The 21,486-nt window shown below is 34.8% G+C and overlaps 1 protein-coding gene across 10 annotated transcripts in view; it reads left to right on the forward strand.

Moving 5' to 3' along the window:
• The window catches only part of qkib (QKI, KH domain containing, RNA binding b), a 179,827-nt gene that overhangs the window by 32,587 nt on the left and 125,754 nt on the right, over positions 1-21,486 (forward strand). For all 10 annotated transcript variants that reach the window (XM_073920532.1, XM_073920533.1, XM_073920536.1 and 7 more), the window contains exon 2: positions 19,669-19,811. In XM_073920532.1, coding sequence (XP_073776633.1) covers positions 19,669-19,811 — 143 coding nt within the window. The remainder of the gene's footprint in view (positions 1-19,668; positions 19,812-21,486) is intronic.

Below are 21,486 nucleotides of genomic sequence, written 5' to 3' on the forward strand. Positions count from 1 at the left end.
TCATTTGTAAAGATATTTGCGTATTGCTGTACATCCTGGGTGTTTTAAACAATGTGTAAGCGAGGTGCACAACTAACGCGCTCTGCGCCGGACTTTAGATCTGCTTTCAGCTGGTCTTAAGCGCAGTCTATTTCAGTTCCTTAAAATCGCAACGTGCCAACAATGCGCCTTAACACACCTCCTATCTAGACTGAAACACTTATGAGTCCACAAAGTAGCTCAAATGGATTTGCTATTTAAACAACGTGGTGGAAAAAAGGAAAGTTAAGGTTGCATTGGGCTGAAAATAGCAACACATCTGTGAAGCACGTCTTGCGCCTTATTGCGCCGGGTGTATGATAGGGCCCTTTGTGTCTTTCTCTCTCTGAAAAAAAAAAACACTCTTTACTCTAGCACTAAATACTCTGAGCATCAACAGTTCCATTGAATGCCTCCTTTGTAAGTTGCTCTGGACAAAAGCGTCTGCTAAATGATCAAATGTACACCCCCTGACAAAAGTCTTGTCGTCGATCTGTTGTAAGAGCGACACATAATAACTTGAGTTCTAGTTGATCATTTGGAAAAGTGGCAGTAGGTCGATATGTCTGATTAAGGTCAAGGTGCTCCAGGATTGGCCAACCCAGTCAACAGATATGAACATTATTGAGCATGCCTGGGGATAGATGGAGGAGCCATTGAAGATGAACTCTTGGAGTCCTGCAAGAACGCTTTCTTTGCCATTCCAGATGACTTTATTAATCAGTGATTTGAGTCATTGCAGAGATGTAAGGATGCAGTCCTCCAAGCTCATGATGGAGTCAGACACAATATTCATTCTGTCTCCACTGCAGCAGGACTTTATATTCTATACTGGACATTATTTCTATTCAGTGACAAGACTTTTGTCTGAGCAATTTCAGACCTAACTGCCCTTATTAAACCATTCAAAATCAAGGCATGATCATATTTTATTTAGCTAAAATAAGCGTAATCTAGAAGCCTTTGCCTTTCATATAAGCCACTTCTGATACTAAACAATCAACTAGAAGTCCAGTTATTATTTTTTATTCCTAAATCTTGGATAGGCGACAAGACTTTTGTCAGGTATTATACATTAAAAAGACTAAAAACAACAACACACATGAGCAAAGCAAGGCTCTCTCTGACAACACATTCTGCAGCGTACAGAAAGCACAGAGCGAGAAGACGGAGTGATGAGAAGATCCTGAAAGACAGAGAGATCCGGGGTAGATGACATCCTTCTGTGTTTGTAATTACGCGGCTCTGTCAGAGGCGACTGCATGCGGGCGAAGGTGCCAGCGAGAAGGGAGAAAGAGGGCGAGCGCTCAAACTGAGACGCCATCTGGGCCTGCGCTATCCTCTGAATGATAATACTGCCCGGCCCTCCAAAAAAACCTGCTGCTTCCACACACACATACAGTTAAAGTCAGAATTATTAGCCCCTCTTTGATTCTTTTTTAAAATATTTTCCAAATGATGTTTTGCAGGGCAAGGAAATTTTCACAGTATGTCTGATAATATTTTTTTTTCTGGAGAAAGTCTTATTTGTTTTATTTCAGCTAGAATAAAATAATTTTTAAATTTTTTAAAAACCATTTTAAGGTCAAAATTATTAGCCTCTTCAAGCTATTTTTTTAAAACCATCTTTATACAGTAACTTGTCTAATTACCCTAACCTACCTAGTTAACCTAATTAGCCTAGTTAAGCCTTTAAATGTCACTTTAAGCTGTATAGAAGTGTCTTAAAAAATATCTAGTCAAATATTATGTACTGTCATCAGGACAAAGATAAAATAAATCAGTTATTAGATGAAAATTAGGGGAAAAAATGGAAAAACGAGGCTAATAATTAAGGGGGGCTAATAATTCTGACCTCAACTGTATATGCAGTGCTCAACATAATTGAGTACACCCTATTTTGAAAGTGAATATTTGTATAAATTTCTCAGTAAACATAGCTCATATATTTTGGTGCATTTAAACAAAACAACAAAAATTTATTAAACAGATGAATGTATAGTGTTACCAATGGTCTTAAAATGACTTAAATTTGACTTGGGGAAAGCTGCAGAAACCATTACACTATTGATGCTGTCAAAATAAATGGTATGAAATTTAAAATAGTCACATTAACCTTTTAGCGAACGTCACTGGTTCTAGTCCTTACCAACGTGGGTTTCCCCTGGGTTCCCCGGTTTCCTCCCACCGTCCAAAAACATGCAACTTAAAAATTAATTGACTAATCCAAATCGGCACCATAGACATGCTCTAGTAAGTAGTTATCTCTTAAGAGCGATCATTCTCTGTTCATTAACTACTACAGAAGGGGAGTTCTCTAATCTACCTGAGCTCAAACTCCCCTCTCGCCTTGCCAATGGGAGGGAGCCCCGGGCTCGAGGATCTTATGAGCTCAGGGCTCTCTCCCAGGACAGCATGCAAAAACAAGCTTTATAATTAATCATCAGCTGAGTGTGAACTTTTGAACTTTACATTTAAAGGCTCAACTAGGTTAATTAGGCAGGTTAGGGTAATTAGGCTGGTCATTGTATAGCGATGGTTTGTTCTGTGGACAATGGAAAAATGAAATGCCTAAAAGGGCTTGTGATATTGAGCTTAAAATGGTTTTAAAAAACTTAAAACGGTGCTTTTATTCTAGCCGGAGACTTTCTCCAGAAGAAGAAATATAATAGGGAATACTGTGAAAAATCTCTTGCTCTGTTAAACATCAGGAAATATTAGAAAAAAAAAAAAAAATAGGGCTAATAATTCTGACTTCAGCTGTACAGCTCTGTGATGTCACTGCGCGGTGATCATCTCCGCTCAAACTGTCATCCGCTCGGACCCTATCATTTCCCAGCTGTTTGATTAATACGAGGACCGTGTCGGCGGTGATGTTGATTCGCCAGCAGATTGAGCGGAGCTGTGATTACCATTGGAGATGTGCTGATCTGATCTGTGCCATTCGCTGTCAGCCTGGGCTAATAGTGTTCAATGCCGCTGAAAGAGCAGTGTGATTGTGGGAGATCTGGAAGGCAGATTGTGTTGTACTGACAGAGAGGATGGATCGTGTGTATTGACTGGGCTGGGACGTAGATGAGTGTCGTTTTCTTTCTAGAGGCTTGAATGGATAGGCGAGAAATACAGTTGAAGTCACAATTATTAGCCCTCCTGTATATTATTTTCCAGTTTAACGGAGAGAAGATTCTTTCAACACATTTCTAAACATAATAGTTTTAATAACTCATTTCTAATAACTGATTTATTTTATCTTTGCCATGATGACAGTAAATAATATTTGACTAGATATTTTTCAAGACACTTCTATACAGCTTAAAGTGACATAAAGGCTTAACTAGGTTAATTAGGTTAACTAAGCAGGTTAGGGTAATTAGGCAAGTAATTGTATAATAATGTTTGTTCAGTAGACTATCGAAAAAATATTTGGCTTAAAAGGGATAATAATTTGGTCCCTAAAATGTTTTTAACACATTTAAAACTGCTTTTATTCTTGCCAAAATAAAACAAATAAGATTTCTCCGAAAGAAAAAATATTATGAGACATACTGTGAAAATCTCCTTGCTCTCAAACATCATTTTTGAAATATTTTAAAAGAGAAAAAAAATCAAAGAGGGACTTGGACTGTGTGTGTGTGTGTATATATTTATATATATATATATATATATATATATATATATATATATATATATATATATATATATATATATATATATATATATATATATATATATATGTATATATATATGTATATATATATATATGTATATATATATATATATATATATATATATATATATATATGTATATATATATGTATATATATATGTATATATATATATGTATATATATATATATATATATATGTATATATATATATATATATATATATATATATATGTATATATATATATGTATATATATATATGTATATATATATTTATATATATATATGTATATATATATATGTATATATATATGTATATTTATATATATATATATATATATATATATATATATATATAAATAAATTATATATATATATATATATATATATATATATATATATATATATATATATATATATATATATATATATGTATTGTAATTACTTTTAGTTCATGATAGTTATTATGATACTACATTATGTACTGTAATTCATTAACGAAGAGTTGTAAATGTAAATATACAATATAATGCTTACTTCAAAGTATTTCCCTTTCATGTTTTAAATGAGTGACACCTGGTTTATTGGAATTTTTGTTTTTGCTTTCATATGCTACATTGTAAAAAAAAGTCTGTAAATTTATGGTTTATTTTTGGCAACAAGGGTGCATGAACAAAAACGTAAAATAACAGTTGTTAAAATGCAGAAATATACCGTAAAATAACGGATATTAAATTACAGAAATTTCCTTAAATTTAAATTTCTGATAAATTTCTGTAATTCAACAGCTGCTATAGATCTATATTACAGCTGGGGTGCCGGAAATAAACTGCAAAATTACGGATTTTTTTTTACAGTGTATAATTTGTTTCTGTTTAGTTCAGCATATTATTTGCAGTAAATAACTGAACTGAACAATTCTGCATCATTTGTTTCATTAACAGTTTTATTGATCACAAAGATATGATTGACTTGGATTGAAGTTGCTTCGATTGAAAAACTAAAATTACAAATAGCTTAGATGTAGCTAAGCCACGTTTGCTAAATAGCTTTTAGCTTAGCTTCCTACATTTCCTACATTTCCTAGGGGGTAGCTTTTAGTGTAGTTAAGCTACATTTTAAGTAGAGTCGCTAATAGATTAGCTCACTACATTGTCCAACACTACAAACTGGAAACAGCGAAAAAGCCGTCCACAAGGAGGAAAGCGGTCAGCAACTAAAGCAAAAAAATAAACGACGTCATACCGCCCCATAGCCTTCATTTTAAAGGCGAAATGCAGCCATACATTTCTCTGGCTACATAATTAGTGATCTCCAGAAATCTATATAGGCCTACGTTTTCAGAATGAGCTTAAGTAGAGTGGATCTATCATATACTGGCTGTGTGCGTAAGTCTGATGTGTGCCAGAATGTGTATCAGTATGTGCGCAGGTGGCTGTTGCGTGTTCACTAGAGCGCTACGTCCAGCCCCGGAGGCCGGCGCAAGCAAAATGATTGAATTCTGAGGGCAAGAAAGCTGACAAATCACTAAAAACACGCTTTTAAAATGCTGTAATAACACTGTCCATAAATCATCACTGACAGTTTAATCATCCTCGGGTCCGAGGCCCAATCTGACCGGCGTACGGCCCTCCCTAATCAGCCCACGACGAGGAAAACAACCCGGAGCACATCATGCATTCTCCTCTGCTTATGCCTTCAAACGCAGCATCTATAAACGTCTCCTCGTGGTCCGGCATGATCAGACAGTGTAATTAAATCAGCCTCGTCCTCCGAGTGCCAGGGCTTTGAGCTCGTGCCGTAAATGAGTTTGACTGCGCTGGAGAAAAAGTTTTTTGGATTCAGTGACCTGTTGCGTAAAGCTAAACTCAGAGTTGAAGAGTAGATTTAGAGTTGACAAAGCCAAACAGATACACTGCAAAACAATGCATTTCTTACTGGCAAAGTGTGCACTCATGCACTACGTACTTATGCACTTACACACTCAACAGCATAGTAAATAAGTTTAATGCCGTCCCAAATGTAACACTGTTTTTTACTTAGTGGAAATTGAAACCATTTCCCTGATGACGTTTGACGGTTGGCAAATTTAGTGACGTAAATGACCAAAGTACCAAATAATACCTGCCATGGGTATAACCTCAGTCACCATCAGGAGGCGCTATAATCACTCTTGTAGGACCATTTTGTTTTCACAATCCACAATAAATTTTACAATTTGACAAATGTGACAAACCCAGAAAAGTTTATGGATATGTTAAAAGATATTCTCAGCTTTCAGTTCAAGTGACTTCTAGGGGTGTGTATTCTGTAAATGTTACCTGCTTTGGAGCATATTTATTCCAGTTTTAGTTTAGTTTAGTTTAGTTTAGTTTAGTTTAAATTAGTTTAGTTTAGTTTAGTTTAGTACACCTCTGAGCTGTAATGTATATGTGTCTGTTTAAATACAGTTGAAGTCAGAATTATTATCCCCCGTGAATTATTATCCCCTCTGTTTATTTTTTCCCCAATTTCTGTTTAACGGAAAGACGATTTTTTCAACACATTTTTAAACATAATATTTTTAAAAACTTATTTCTAATAACTGATTTATTTTATCTTTGCCATGATGACAGTAAATAATATTGTACTAAATATTTTTAAAACACTTCTATACAACTTAAAGTGACATTTAAAGGCTTAATTAGGTTAATTAGCCTAACTAGGCAGGTTAGGGTAATTTTGACCCTAAAATGTTTTTTAAAAAATTTAAAACTGCTTTTATTCTAGCCAAAATAAAACATATAAGACTTTCTCCAGAAGAAAAAAAAATATTATCAAACATACTGTAAAAATTTCATTGCTCTGTTCAACATCATTTGGGAAATATTTAAAAAAGAAAACAAATTGATAGGGGGTTTAATAATGATTTGATCAGCTGTAGTTAAAAATTACGCTGAGTTTTTCTCCTTTTTTTGGCTTATCATCCGGTCTCTGTCGACATCTTGTGGATGGACAACATCAACCATCTTTGCTCTGCTCTGTATGACAGGCTGATGGTTGCCGATGCGCTGTCTCTCCAAAATAATAAATATTAAAAATAGGCACTATACTGTACGTATGAATAAAATGCATAGATGCAATATGAACAACTACATTCTTAACTCAAAAAGCCTCAAAAGTACATTATGTTGTCCAACAGCTGCAATATTTGTCAAACTGTAGTCTTCATTGATCTCTCTATTGTGGGCGGAGTAATACAGATGGATGAAGAGGCTGTACGAGTTATGTATCATTAGTTAGCACTTTCGCCTCACAGAAAGAAGATCACTGGTTTGAATCCCGGCTGGGCTAGTTGGCATTTCTGTGTTTGAATGTTTGGTAAATATTTGAAAAGTCACAGGAGGGCTAATGGGATATATGCCGAAGCATGCTAATAGGACTTTTAATTTGCCAGTAACATGGGTTAAGCGCTTCCGGCGAATTGAATGCCAATGCAAAATCCGGTGCGTTTAGGGTCTGTTTTCCTTAAAAATCAGCGATCTCCACTAGCTGAGTGATATGCGATTTAAAGTGGGTCTCAGATTGTACAAGAAGCACTGCAATAAATTACATTTCCCCCGCCATGTCTTTATTATATGAGCATTTATTTTACCCCAGTATATTCAATGGAGCTTCTGCGTTAGCCTGCCGATTCTGACGGGCGCGTTTGAGTAAACAGCTTTTTGTCTCGTTTTACGCTTGAGCAACCAAATGAATGCTAAAATTTATTTAATTGAATGTATTTTAATGACATTACAGCATTGATGCTGTATAAGGAACCATATAAAATGGAAAAAAAGTTCACAATAACAGATCACCGGAAGTGTATCAGCATGGGAACAGCACTAGCTCGGCATATACCCTATTATTTTGACTTCCACTGTATAAACATATTAAGGGGGCTAATAATGACGACTTTAAGTTTTGTATCAAAAATGTTAAAAAATGCATTTATTTCAGCCAAAAACAAACAAACAAACAAGACGTTCTCTAGGAGAAGAAAATATAGCAGAAATACTGTGAAAGTGCTCTGTTAAACGTCACTTTGTGATGAAAAGAATACACATTTCACAGTTGAGCTAATAATTTTTCCTTCAAGTGCATGGCAGAAAAATGAAGTATAGAAATGTCAGTTTTTCTCCAATATCGTACAGCTCTAGCTGTTACAGCTGTTAGCGGTATGACAACTGATGGCTCTGACTAGCTCAGCCTTTAAAAGCTGGAGGAGAATGGAGCTTAATTCACAGTTGTTGCATGTGCGTTTTCTGCTCCAGAGCGGAAAAGGCTAATCCTCTGCATCTCGGCTGTGATATACAGACTGAGTGGCAGGGACTTAACAGCCTCGGGTGTATTTGCCATGCTAATGTGGGAATCTGGACGGGTTGACTGGTTTTTATCATTATCATTACAGGATACTTGGTGCCAAGGCCAATTTGTCATTGAAATCACAATCAGAGCTTTGCCTACACACAATATTGTGTGTGTGTGTGTGTGTGTGTGTGTGTGTGTGTGTGTGTGTGTGTGTGTGTGTGTGTGTGTGTGTGTGTGTGTGTGTGCATTTTATTCGATTCGTGACACTCAAATAAATGCGTTAGAATAGGTTTTGGTGGGATGATAATGAGTACAATGCAACCATAGAAATGAGTCAACTGGTAGAGATTCAGGCTTTAATTCTCTGAAAATCTGACAACTATAGTAGCCTCAGCCGCACTGTAGACGCACTGTTGATGATTATAATAGGAGCAAGTTATTCATTTGACAGATAAAGTCCATTGCTTAGAGAGTAGAGTTTTTGTGATTTAAATGATGGAAACGTTTATAGGTGTGTGTGTGTGTGTGTAGTGGCGCAAAAAGAGGGTATGCAGTATATGCGGAGCATAGGGGCGCCACACATGGGGGGGGCGCCATTGTGCCAAAACTATTTTTAAAATTACCCTTATTAAAAGTTTTAAATAATAAAAATAAATAAATATGTTTTGTTAAAAAAATATTTTGCATTTTATAAAAATATAATATTGTTATTGTTTAATTCAAAATCATTTAACACAATAACATGCAGTCACACAGCCGAAAGTGTTCATGTAGATGTAACTGTTTAGATATGTTTTTATTTTTATCAAAATAAACTGTCAAATCATACATAATGTCAAAAGTTATAAGGTTAATCTGAAAATTTGTCTTCATTTATTATTAATTAATTAATTTAATTATTAGTTTGCCAAAATAAGAGGGATCACACAAAATTTGAACCCGCATACCCCTCAGTAAATGTGTAGTTGCGCCCCTATGTGTGTGTATGCGTGAATGAAAAACATGCTAAATAATTTAAACTTAGTGGTTGGTTAAATATGCTTATATCGAACAGACACAAGATTATATTGCCTACCACATTGGTGGATAATTTAGATTGTTTTAAGGACAAACTCGCATGATTTTTCTACACAGACTCATTATGAAAATGTACCTCTGTATATACTTCTGGAGAGCACGAATTGTGTAGCCAGAGCTACCTATGGCTGCATTTCGTCTTTAAAATGAATGCTACGGGATGGCACGACGCCGCAGACGGCTTCTGTTTCTTTGCGTGCTACCAGCTGACCGCTTACCTCCATGTTTGTTTAGTAGCTCGCCATGTACGTCAGCAGACTTGAGATGCAGAGCGGAGTTGACCGCGACCATATGGTTCAAGTCTGGGTGTGAACAGTTCCAGAAAGCAGGTAAAACGTAAACAAATGGCAAAAATTGAATAAACAAGTAAATAACAGAGTGAGAATGTGGTAAAAATCAAGCGAGGGCATTTTTTTTTATTGTTTTTGAAAACACTATTGGTTGGGTTTAGGGAAGAGGATGGGTGGGGTTATTAGTGGGTCGGTCAATCAGTCAGTGAGTCAGTCAGTCGACAGCACCCCATTTATGTGAGAACAGCAATCGCAATAGAAATTTGAGATCTCAAAAAGCGTACACAGCGGCCTCAGTGGATTTATGTGAGAACAGCAGACATTAATAGCACTCGCAATAGGTAATTGAGATCTCAAAAAGTGTACATGGCGGACTCTGGCGAATTCGTGAAATCAAAAACTGCAAAAAAAAAAAATTTAGCTCCTGGGGCGTATGTTTCTCACAGGGTTACATAGGCTGAAGCAGGAAAGCGTCCCCACAGTGTTTAAACTAGTGCTATAAACTGAAGCCTAGGAGGACACCTGAGCATATTACCCTTAAAGATATTGTTTGATGCTAAACTGCTTTAATTGTTTAAATTAAACTTACGGAATGATATTAGAGTAATGTTTACACCATTTCTGCATTTTGAAATCTCCACAACAACTGGAGGTTTGTAGTCCACATCATGTTACTGCAATGTTTACAGTGCTGGTCCTATACTTTCGGGTTTCTTCCCACTGCAGCCTTGTTTTAGTTTTTAAAAATGGCGGCCGCGTGAAATAAGCGTAGAGTCTGTCTTAAGTTATGTGTAGGCCCACATGGAATCTGCGTGCGCAGAAATCCGCAGATTTCAACAGATTTTTAGCCCATCATTGAGTCTATATATTTATTTGTGTAAATGTATGTAAACTTATATTTATTCAGCTTTTAAAAGTATTATTATTACTATTATTATTATTATTATTTAATTTTTATTTTAATTAATTTTATTTTTTTATTTTTATTAATTAATTTTAATTATTTTTAATTTTTATTAGTAGTAGTAGTAGTATTAGTAGTAGTATTATTATAAGTATTATTATTATTATTATCAAATACAAAAATGTTCATATTATTTTTTTACAATACAGTTTATAAAGTAATATTTTCTGTCTGTTGGTAGAGATATTATATGAGAGACTTGCTTTGTTTACCAAATAAATGGATCTAATTGCATTTGCATTGCAAGCATTAAACAAAAGTTATTAGTGTATTATTTTTTATTTCATATATTACGTTTTTACTTATCATACTCCCAAAATCATTCCGCATAAATCTGCAGATATTTTTATAAAATTCTGCTCAGAAATAGCTAAAAATATCTGCAGATTCTTCCTGGCCCTATGTGTATAGTTTAAGTATTTATAGTGAATGTATAGTTAGTTGTAACACAATATCACGGCAATTCGTAACTTTTCGATTTAGTGGCTAATTCGTATGAATTCGTACGATCTCATTCGTACAATTTAGTACGATTTGCTCATCACCAATAATGGTTGGGTTTAAGGGTGAGGTTTGGTGACACGCCTCCTTTTTAAAATCGTAAATTTTAGTTTGAACTCGTATGAATTAGCATAAGACGTAAATTACTTACGTTGCCTCGTGAGATCAGGCTGGTTATGTAAAAGTTTAAAATGGCTCCTGCGTCCAGTGTTGTGTTCATATTTATGATTACATTTATGTATGTAGCACCGTGGCACCATTTCGTCCACTGTATGTCCACACATGTAGCGGAACGACATTAAACCTCACCTTGACTTGACATTAAATCATGCAAACGATTTCTAGTAAAGCCAATAAATGAAATAGTAATCTTTTGTAACATTTATCATCATATGACCTCTTTAAGTAGTGTTTTAAGCATTGGAGAAATCTTTTTTTTTCATGTTTTATGGGTGGAACTTTCCATTTATGTAGGCTACGGTAATTACCTGGCTTCTTAAGTTAATGGAAAGAAACCGGTCTAGAAGCGGCACTCATTCACCAATAATTACATCCGCTTTCACGGATCCATGAGCCACGGCTGCACAGTTGAGTTGAGAAAACACACTTCCACAGCCATCAGTCTCCGAGGAAAGGCTCTCAATGCCACTGTCTTTCTTGGCGGTGGCCTTCAATGTCAATGCGAAAAGCTTAAATCACTTCTGATAACAACATTGCTATAAAGCCCGGAGCCTGTACTTCACTTATGGCCATCAACAGGGCTCTTTTAAGCTGCGATTTATTGAGATGAGCCTAGACCACCATTAAACAGACGTTTAGCTGAAGTGTCTGTCCAAGGCAGCCTCGGTCTACAGGCTATTATTAAGGGCAGCCGCCTGAATATTTTGTAGATTGCTTAGACCACATCAGATGAAGTATTGTGGCTATTTGTCCACATCTATTAGCTTTGAGATCAAGTAATGTGCTCTTAACCTTACCAAAGCCAACTTTATCATATTTGATGTACAACTTTTGTAAGGCCTTTATATTATCAAGATGATCAAAACTTTGCTGAAAAAAAATGGCCGCTCTTAATTTATTATATGATTTCTGCTGCATATCTATGATGGACACATGATATTTTTAAAGCAAATAATAGGCTTCTTAGAATGTATTGCTTCAGCTCAGTTGGTTATACTGTTCGTTAAAATTAAATAAAAATACATACATGCTAATGACAACATTCTAGTTCACTGCAGGAGAACGAGGAAAAATGGAGAACGGGTAATCACTGTTATTGCATGCGATCTTTTATTCGGAAATATTTTTTACATCCACTGATAATAATTTTGGCTTGCTCTTTTATCCTCATTCATATATTTATATCCGTATTTAATTCAGAAATAAAGTCTCAAATATGCTTTTGAGGATTATTTATCTCTCAATCATCATTGTATTGCATTTCTTAAAAAAACTTGGCCCCACAACAAAAGCTACGGTAATCTGATCATCAAACTAAGCCTTTCAATATCATCTTTCTAAGACTAATATTTTTGTAAGGTATTGAGTGATAACTGATATAGTCATTTTATGTTCTGTAAGTAGTCTGCCATCCTGTTATGAAGAGCTCATTGATTTACATTTCAAGCTGTCAGAATTTCATCTTTTGGAAATATAAATATCAGCAACTGCTCTATATTGTGGGTGACACGGTGACTAAGTGGTTAGCACTGTCGCCTCACAGCAAGAAGGTCGCTGGTTTGAGTCCCGGCTGGGTCAGTTGGCATTTCTGTGTGGAGTTTGCATGTTCTCCTCATGTTGGCGTGGGTTTCCTCCTGGTGCTTCGGTTTCTCCCACAGTCCAAACACATGTGCTAAATTGAATAAACTAAATTGACCATAATAAATGAGTGTGTATAGATGTTTAGTTGGAAGGGCATCAGCTGTGTAAAACATATGCTGGAATAGTAGGCAGTTCAATCCGCTGTGGTGACCCCTGATGAATAGAGACTAAGCCGAAGGAAAATGAATGAATGAATGCTCTATATTTCATGCTTGTTTTTGTTTGAGCCTCGGAATAAAACGTATTGTTTGAGCTCTTATATGTTTTAATATATGTGCCAAAATATTTAGTTGTGTTAAATATAACACTAAACAACAAAAAAAGATTTTAATTAAGGAAGATTCGTTAAACAATTTAATTTTATTTCAAATTTCAGGCGTTACAGGGTTAAAAATTCACTAAATGAATGCAGAAAGAAGTGCTATTTTTCCCAAAAGTGACAGTTCACCCAAAATGTATTTTATTATTATTATTTTTTTTGTATTTTTATTTATTATTAATATTAGTATTTTATTTACATTTATTTAATTATTTTTATATTTTATACTTTTATTATTATTTATTATATTTTTATTTATTATTATTTGTTGTTATGAATATTAGTATTTACATTTATTTATTTATTTCTTTTTTATTTTATTATTTTATATGTGTATTATTCTTTATTATTTTATTTATTAATATTATTATTATTATTATTATTATATATTAATATTATTTTATTTTTATTTGTATTTTATTTATTTATTCTATACTAAGTATTTATTTTTGTTTTTGTTATTATTATTATTATTATTATTATTATTTACTTTTATTATTATCATTTCATTTTTATTTGTATTTTATTTATTAATTCTATAATAAGCATTTATTATTGTTGTTGTCATTATTATTTATTATGTTTTATAAATGGCATTATTAGTAATTTATTTATTTTATTGTTTTTGTATTATTTATTATCATTCTTATTATCATTATTATTATTATTATTATATTATTATTATTTATATTTATTTATCTTTTTTATTTTGTACTTGTATTATCTATCAATAATATTATTTTTTATGATTATTTATTATTACTATTATTTTATTGCTATTAAAATGACTCTCTTTTTACTCTCATTTAATCATGTTTTCATCTGTTGAACACAAAAGAAGATATTTAAAAATAAATGTTAGATACCGGTAACCATTCACTCTATAGAAAATAAGTGCCATCTAAATCAATGAAGTCAATGACTACAGTTTCCAACATTTATCAAAACATCTATTGTGTTCAATAGATGAAAGAAAAACTGAGTAATGGTGAGTGAATAATAGGTGAACTATCGCTTTAAGAATGCCCACCTGCAGATAAAACTTTGGCATAAAAGTGTCAGCCAACTTAAAAACAATGTGGCGTCTTGAAACTGCTTGCTTACTTAATCAGTGCCCAAAAACACATCTGCTGTGTGGCGTGATTGTTTTTCTAATTGCTCGAATTAGATGTAATTACAATTTCAAGACAAATTCCCCATGACCTCACAAGAGGAGTCACATTCACAGCATATGCATTTCAGAAAGGACACAATAGTGAGCGTTCTGTGTGTGTCCTCGTTGTCACGAGTGTAGCGAGTCTGTGCGATATCCGCTGTAATTACATCTCTCCCTCAAACCGACCTCTTCAATTTGCCTCAGAGTATTGCACCAGAGGATTCTTCATCCAGTAATAGAATTAAACAACAGTGGCAGCGGTTGGGGTTAGGATATTTAATGTCTTATATGAAATATTGACAGACTTAGTGGTTTTAATCGCCTTTCTCACTATATTAGAGCCTTCGCTTCCTCACTGTGACACTCTAGTTCTTGTTTTCTCCTCGGAAATATCATACTGTCTAGTAGACCAAGATTTCAGAAGAGGACAGTTATTACTTTACTAAGTAATTGAAGGATCACATGTAATAACGGTGATTACCTGTTCTCCGTTTTTGCCTTGTTCTCCTGAAGTGAACTGGGATTTTGGGTGCATCACTGTTTATTGTACAGAAACAATGAGCACGATGCAAAAAATAAAAATTAAAGTTTTTGCTTCCAGTCTTGTTTCTAGTAAAACATATTGTTGTTTTAAGAAATAATAAGTCAAAATTATTTCCTCCAATTTTAAGTGGTTTTCCTTAAAACTAGAAAATTAGTGTGTCTATGGGGTACATAAAATAATTTTATAAATACCCTATTGGCAGATTATTTAGATTGTTTTAAAGAAAAATGTACTTAATTTAGAGCTATTATTTCCGAAAACAAGACAATATTTTACTTGTCTAAAAAAATGCTTCTTGGTTCATCTAGCATGTTTTTAGTTATGTAGCAAGCAAAACTTGGCATAATGTGCAATTTTTTATGCATGCAAGGATCACTGGTCTTACTCTCTCACACGCTTTGTCCTAAAGCCACTACTGTATGCTTAGTGGTTGAATTACACTTATTATTAAGCCACACTTACATGCTATTTCAGACCGAATATCCAGAGTAGCGGTAAACAGTATAGGGAGCGCGTCACAGGCTGGCTTTATTCAAAAATGAACCAATGCGAATATAAAACTAATTTCAGCTCAGTAAAGCAGGCTAGGCGCAATGGCACTATTTACTGATGTTTTGTTGTTAAACGAAATAAAAATCGTCATTATCGATGGTGTAAAAGGTCTCTTATGAAACTGAAAATAGTCACCGCAATTGTTCGCCGGAAGATTTCAGTGGCCGAACAACACTTCTGTGCATATAACTCATTCATAACAACACAATCTACTTCAGCTTTGCGTGACTAAAAGAGTTTTAAAACAGGACACAGAACACAAATCTTTCAGCCATGGTGTCGTCCTTCCTCCAAAACTAACTCCAATATGGATTCAGGATTTGTAAAAGTTTTGATTCAGCATTCGTTTTTACTACTCTCATTCTCTCGTGTGCAGGTAAATGCGCTCAGTTAGGGCTACTTATTAAATTATGGGAATCATCAGCCTGACAAAAACTGGATGAACTTTTTTTGTCTTATGTCTTACCCAGAATATAAAAATACACATAAATACATTGAGATGGTTACTTTAATCATTGCTATTGGAATCTGAAGAGACTTTCAACCAGCACAATAAAAAAGCTTTTCTGAAGACAATCACCTACTGCACCTTTAAAATGCGAGAAGATTAAAATCCAAGTTAAGTAAAGGAGAACGAGGAAAAGCGGAGAACGGGTAATCACTGTTATTACAAGTGATCCATCAAAAATATGTTTTACCAGTCTAAAAAAATGCTTCTTGATTTAAGAATTTTGCAGTATTTGGACTAAAAACAAGACAGAAAGGCAGAGTAAAAAATCTTCTGTAAGTTTCTGTGCATTAAGATGTGAGAAAACCAAAATCCAAGTTTAATAAAGGAGAATGAGGCAAAACGGAGAACGGGTAATCACTGTTATTATGTGCGATCCTTCAGAAATATGTTTTACTTGTCTGGAAAATGCTTCTTGATTTAAGAGTTTTAAGGTATTTGGACTAGAAACAAGACAAAAACTCTAAGTTAGAAAAGCTTTTGTAAAGTTTCTGTACATTAAATAAGCCAGACAACCAAAATACAAGTTCACTGAAGGAGAACGAGGTAAAACGGAGAACGGGTAATCACTGTTATTACATGTGATCAATCAGAAATATTTTTCACTGGTCTCACTTTATATTAAGTGTCCTTAACTACTATGTACTTACATCAAAAAATAAATACAATGTACTTACTTTGTTCATAAAGTATTTGAGAACACTTGTGGTGCTCTTGAGTTGGGATAGGGGTTGGGTTATGGACAGGTTTGGTGGTGTGGGTAGGTTTATGGGTGGGTTAAGGTGTAGGGAATGGTCAGCAGTGTATTTACAAATGTAATTACAGAAGTTAATTACAGATGTATATACATACAGGTATTTAATCAAGCAGAAGTACACAATAAATACATGTATTTACACAATAAGTACATTGTAACAAACAATTGTATTAATTCCTGTGTAAGTACATATTAGTTAAGGCCACTTAATATAAAGTGGGACCTTTTTACTCGTCCAGAAAATGCTTCTTTATTTAAGAATTTTAAAGTATTTGAACTAGAAACAAGACAAAAACTTCTGTAATTTCCTGTTAAGTTTCTGTACATTTAAATGCAAGATGACCAAAATCCAAGTTCATTGAAGTAGAACGAGCTAAAACAGAACGGGTAATCACTGTTATTACTGTACATGTAATTGTTCAGAAATATGCTTTACTGGTTTGGAAAATGCTTCTTGATTTTAAAATTTCTAGACATTTGAGCTAGAAACAAGACAACAACTCCAAGAAAGAAAAGCTTCTGTAAGTTTCTGTAAAGTTTCTGTACATTTAAACCAAAATCCAATTTTACTGAAGGAGATTGAAGGAAAACAGAAAACAGGTATTCACTTACATGTCATGACATATGATTATTCAGTATGAAATATTTTAGTTGTTTGGAAAATGCTTCTTGATTCAAGAATTTTTAGGTATTTAGGGTAGAAACAGGACAAAAACTCAGAAAAGCTTCTGTAAGTTTCAGTATATCAAAATGCAAGACCACCAAAAAAGGAGAATGAGGGAAAATGGAGAACGAGTCATCAATGTTATTACATGTGATCCTTTAGAAATATTTTTTACTTGTCTGGAAAATGCTTTTTGATTCAAGAGTTATTAGGTATTTAGGTTAGAAACAAGGTCTGTGGTCCGACATGTCAGCTTTATGATTAATCTACAATAGCAGATAGAGCTTTTTGCTTTTAAAAGAGTGAACTTTTAGAAAAACTCTTGGTTCTGCTGCTCTTTGGTAGGGAAAAAAATCTGGTTTCTGGCAAGGAAAAAGCTCTTACCAGGCCTCCAGGCAAAATGGATGTACAGTACAAGTCTCCCGAGGTTATTCAGAAAGTAGTCATATCCTCTTAAAAAGATCTTCTGTGGTTTTACAGCTGTTCAAAGACAGAGCTGCTCTCTTAGCCCACGTCTTGTCATTTTCTTTTTCTCTGCTCTCGCTGAGGTGGTTGCCGCTGTCTTCTGCTAAATGTCGATTCTGAGACTATCGCTGGCCAAAAATATGTCAGACTGTAGTCTGGAGTCTTGAACTTTATACAGCGGTGCTCATATTCGTGTTATTATCCTAAAATCAGAGGAAGAAAAAAATCTGAATCCAAGTCTGACAGCGCAAATATGCAAATAAGGATGTTAAGCCAAGGTTTAAGAAAGTACAATATGAAACATCCGCCTTATTGTTAGGATTAGTTGCTAGCCCTGTGAAAATTATGAGTCATGAAAATAATTATGCAATGTCAAACATGAAGCAAGGCAACCCTGAATATTGTCCAAAAATGTAATTTTACTCATTATTTCCTCAACCTCAAGTGTTTTCAAACCATTATATGTTTCTTTTTTTCAATATTTTGAACGTAAAAGAAGATTTCTTTCATTTAAGGTGACATTTACACCACCTGACACCACCTGTTTTAGGAAAAACAAGTAATAACTTGAGTTCTAGTTGATCATTTGGTAGCAGACGACTTATCAAGACTCTTTGTGTTCATCCTCAACGCCTCCTCCTTCATCTTACCCCAGACATGATCAATAATGTTCATGTTTGGTGACTGGGCTGGCCAATCCTGGAGCACCTTGACCTTCTTTGCTTTCGGGAGCTTTGATGTGGAGGCTGAAGCATGAGAATGAGCGCTATCCTGCTGGAGAATTTGCCCTCTCCTGTGGTTTGTCATGTAATGGGCAGCACAAATGTCTTGATACCTCAGGCTGTTGATGTTGCCATCCACTCTCTAGATCTCTCGCACGCCCCCTTACTGAATGTAACCCCAAACCATGATTTTTCCTTTACCGAACTTGACTGATTTCTATGAGAATCTTGGGTCCATGTGGGTTCCAGTAGGTCTTCTGCAGTATTTATTATTGGTTGATCTTACAACTGGGATTGATGACAAAACTTTGGTCAGATGGCGCACACTTGTTCCATGCGCTTAGTATAGTAGTTACAATGATTTATATACTATTACATGTAACTAACTCTAAATCTAACCCGCAATATAACCCCAAATATATAAAAAGTACACGTAATTAATTAATATTACACATTAGTTAAATGAATAGCATTGCATGCAGTTGTCATTAACTTCAATAGTGGAGGTAAAAATACTTCGGAAGTTAATGGCAACTGGTTTCCATCATTCTTTAGTCCTTTATATTGAAATAGTCATTGGAAAAACATGGAGTGCATCTGAGGAAGAACTTTTCAATCAATGTCAATGAAGTTAACTAACAGTATATGGTTCTGCTGCTCTTCTGGTACTTCTTATAAAGGTTAAAATGACAACAAAGCATAATATCACAGTGAAAAAGCAGCTCTTATGTTCAAGATGGCATTCAGCTAACTAGCATGTCAGTCGTCTTCACATTAAAGCATGTTTTTCTTACACACTGCTGTGGTTTGCAGTTAAGAGGAGATCACACTTGAGTCGCACCTGAGAACAACTAACACATTTCATCTACACTTGCTGTCACATTAAATGTCGAATAATTACTGACAGAGTACACATTTAAATAATACAAATAAATACATTTGTGATTACTAGAAATGGCTATTTTAATTAGGCAATCGCTATATGCCGGAATAATTGGTGGTTCATTCCGCTGTGGTGAGCCCTGATTTTTAGGGGACTAAGCCGAAGTTGAATGAATGATTATATTATAAATCTAGTAACGTGCTATTCTGTTATGTGACTGTAGACCCTTCAACATATCGGATGGTTCATTAGGTTTAAGAGCGGTGTTTAGGAAGCATTTGCACTCCTTTACTGCCACATTAAAGCCACATATAATCCACGGGTAAAGCAAATGTAGCGTTTAGCCTGCCAGTGTATGGTCTAATCCTGTTTTTGCTCTGTCTGCATCCTGATTGATGTAGTTAACTCATGTGCTTCCTCTTTCTTTCAGAGATCAGCAGGGTACGAAAGGACATGTACAACGACACGTTAAACGGCAGCACGGAGAAGAGAAGCTCCGAGCTCCCGGACGCCGTCGGCCCCATCGTTCAGCTCCAAGAGAAACTCTATGTGCCTGTTAAGGAATATCCTGATGTGAGTCTCAAAGCCTAAACACACCGACTGACACGCTTCCCTGCAGATGCGCATGTATTTACGGTTTGTTTTTGATCACCAGCCACTGTGGCTAGTAGTTTTCCGACGCTACTAGCCACTCGCCAATTTCACTAGCCACAATTTTGTTGTTGGGAAAATATATTTTATGTGCATAAATTAACTTTGACATGCTAAAATTACTTGATTCAGACGTGTCATGTTCTCACGCCTCCTCTTTCATCTAACTTTTTCGTGTGTTGTGTTTGAAGACTCGTATTTGAAGGTCAGTCAAATATGATTTCAACAAATCTCTGAATACAGCACACACTCAAGCTCTTTACTGAACGTCAGTGAGTAAATGGAATAGTAAATAACCGTGCGCTGCTCCTCGGTATGGCTCTTATTTAATTACACAGACATACAAGTCAATGTAATCTAGTTTTCCTTGCATTAGGACATGGGCCCACATCCAGTGTATTGATTTCATTAAGACGTACTGAAGAAGTGAGGCTTGCACAAAGTGTTTGAGTCCATTTTATGAGTCCATTTAATTTATTGTGTTATTAAGCTGATGGTTTGTGGTCGACGGCCACTGTGCGTCTGAGCAGCATAAATCTAAGAGGTTCTTTTCTTAGCCAAATGCTCTTCAAGTGTCAGTATAAGCATCTAAAGCATTTGTTCATTTAAACCTTAGGGACTTATTTATAAAGGGCAAATTATCTTGAGAGCGCAATGTTATGAAAGTGGAAAGTTTTGAGAGAGATCTACTTACTGTAAAGTGACGAATTCAGACGCAGCAGCTAATTTTATATAGACAAATGCAGTACACATACTGTACCACATGTGATGATTTTACACCATGTAGGCTTTGTGAGAGCATTCACACTGCATGCACAGCAAGGTGAGCGCTTCATTATAAACACAGCTATAAATTTGCTTCGAGAACTTGGTCATTTTTTCGTTTTTTAATAAATGTATAGCGACACGGTGGCTCAGTGGTTAGCACAGCTAGAAAGTCGCTGGTTTGAGTCCCAAATGGGTCAGTTGGCATTTTTGGGCCGCGAGGGCCGGTGTTTCTAGCTGCTTGCACTCTCAGCAGTGGCACTTTTTTTTCATTTATTTATTTATTTGACCCTAGCCTCACTCTTTTTATTCATTTGCAGCAGCTCCGCTCTTCTTATTTATTGTCTCACAGCCCTATTAGCAAAATGCAGCCTGCAGGGTAATGATGATGTAGCTATCTTTCCGGCCACAAAAGCATAACAGTTATTTTTTAAAGTTTCAAATAATTAAAAAATAAGCGTATGAAAAGAACACACACACATACTCTAGATAAAAATAGAAACATGGTTGTCAAACACAGGCACATACTGTGTCAATTGTCAATACAAAAGTTTAAAATAATTATAAAAAACAAAAATAAAGTCGGCAACACTGAAAATCCAAAGGATCCAATCTTTTATTGTTATAATTATTATCTACTTAAAAAATCTCATGACAACAAACTTTTCTATTGTGTTTCTTATATAAATTCATAGGTGGAAACCCAGCTCTGAAAAATACTTAGCAACAAACTCACAACCTGGGGCCTGAATATCCAATAAATTGAATATATGCAATATCCAATAAATAAATATACTTAAACAAAAGCGAGGAGAGGCTCACTAGCTAACAA

The sequence above is a fragment of the Danio rerio genome, chromosome 13 (genome assembly GCF_049306965.1).
Source record: "Danio rerio strain Tuebingen ecotype United States chromosome 13, GRCz12tu, whole genome shotgun sequence".
Taxonomy (NCBI): domain Eukaryota; kingdom Metazoa; phylum Chordata; class Actinopteri; order Cypriniformes; family Danionidae; genus Danio; species Danio rerio.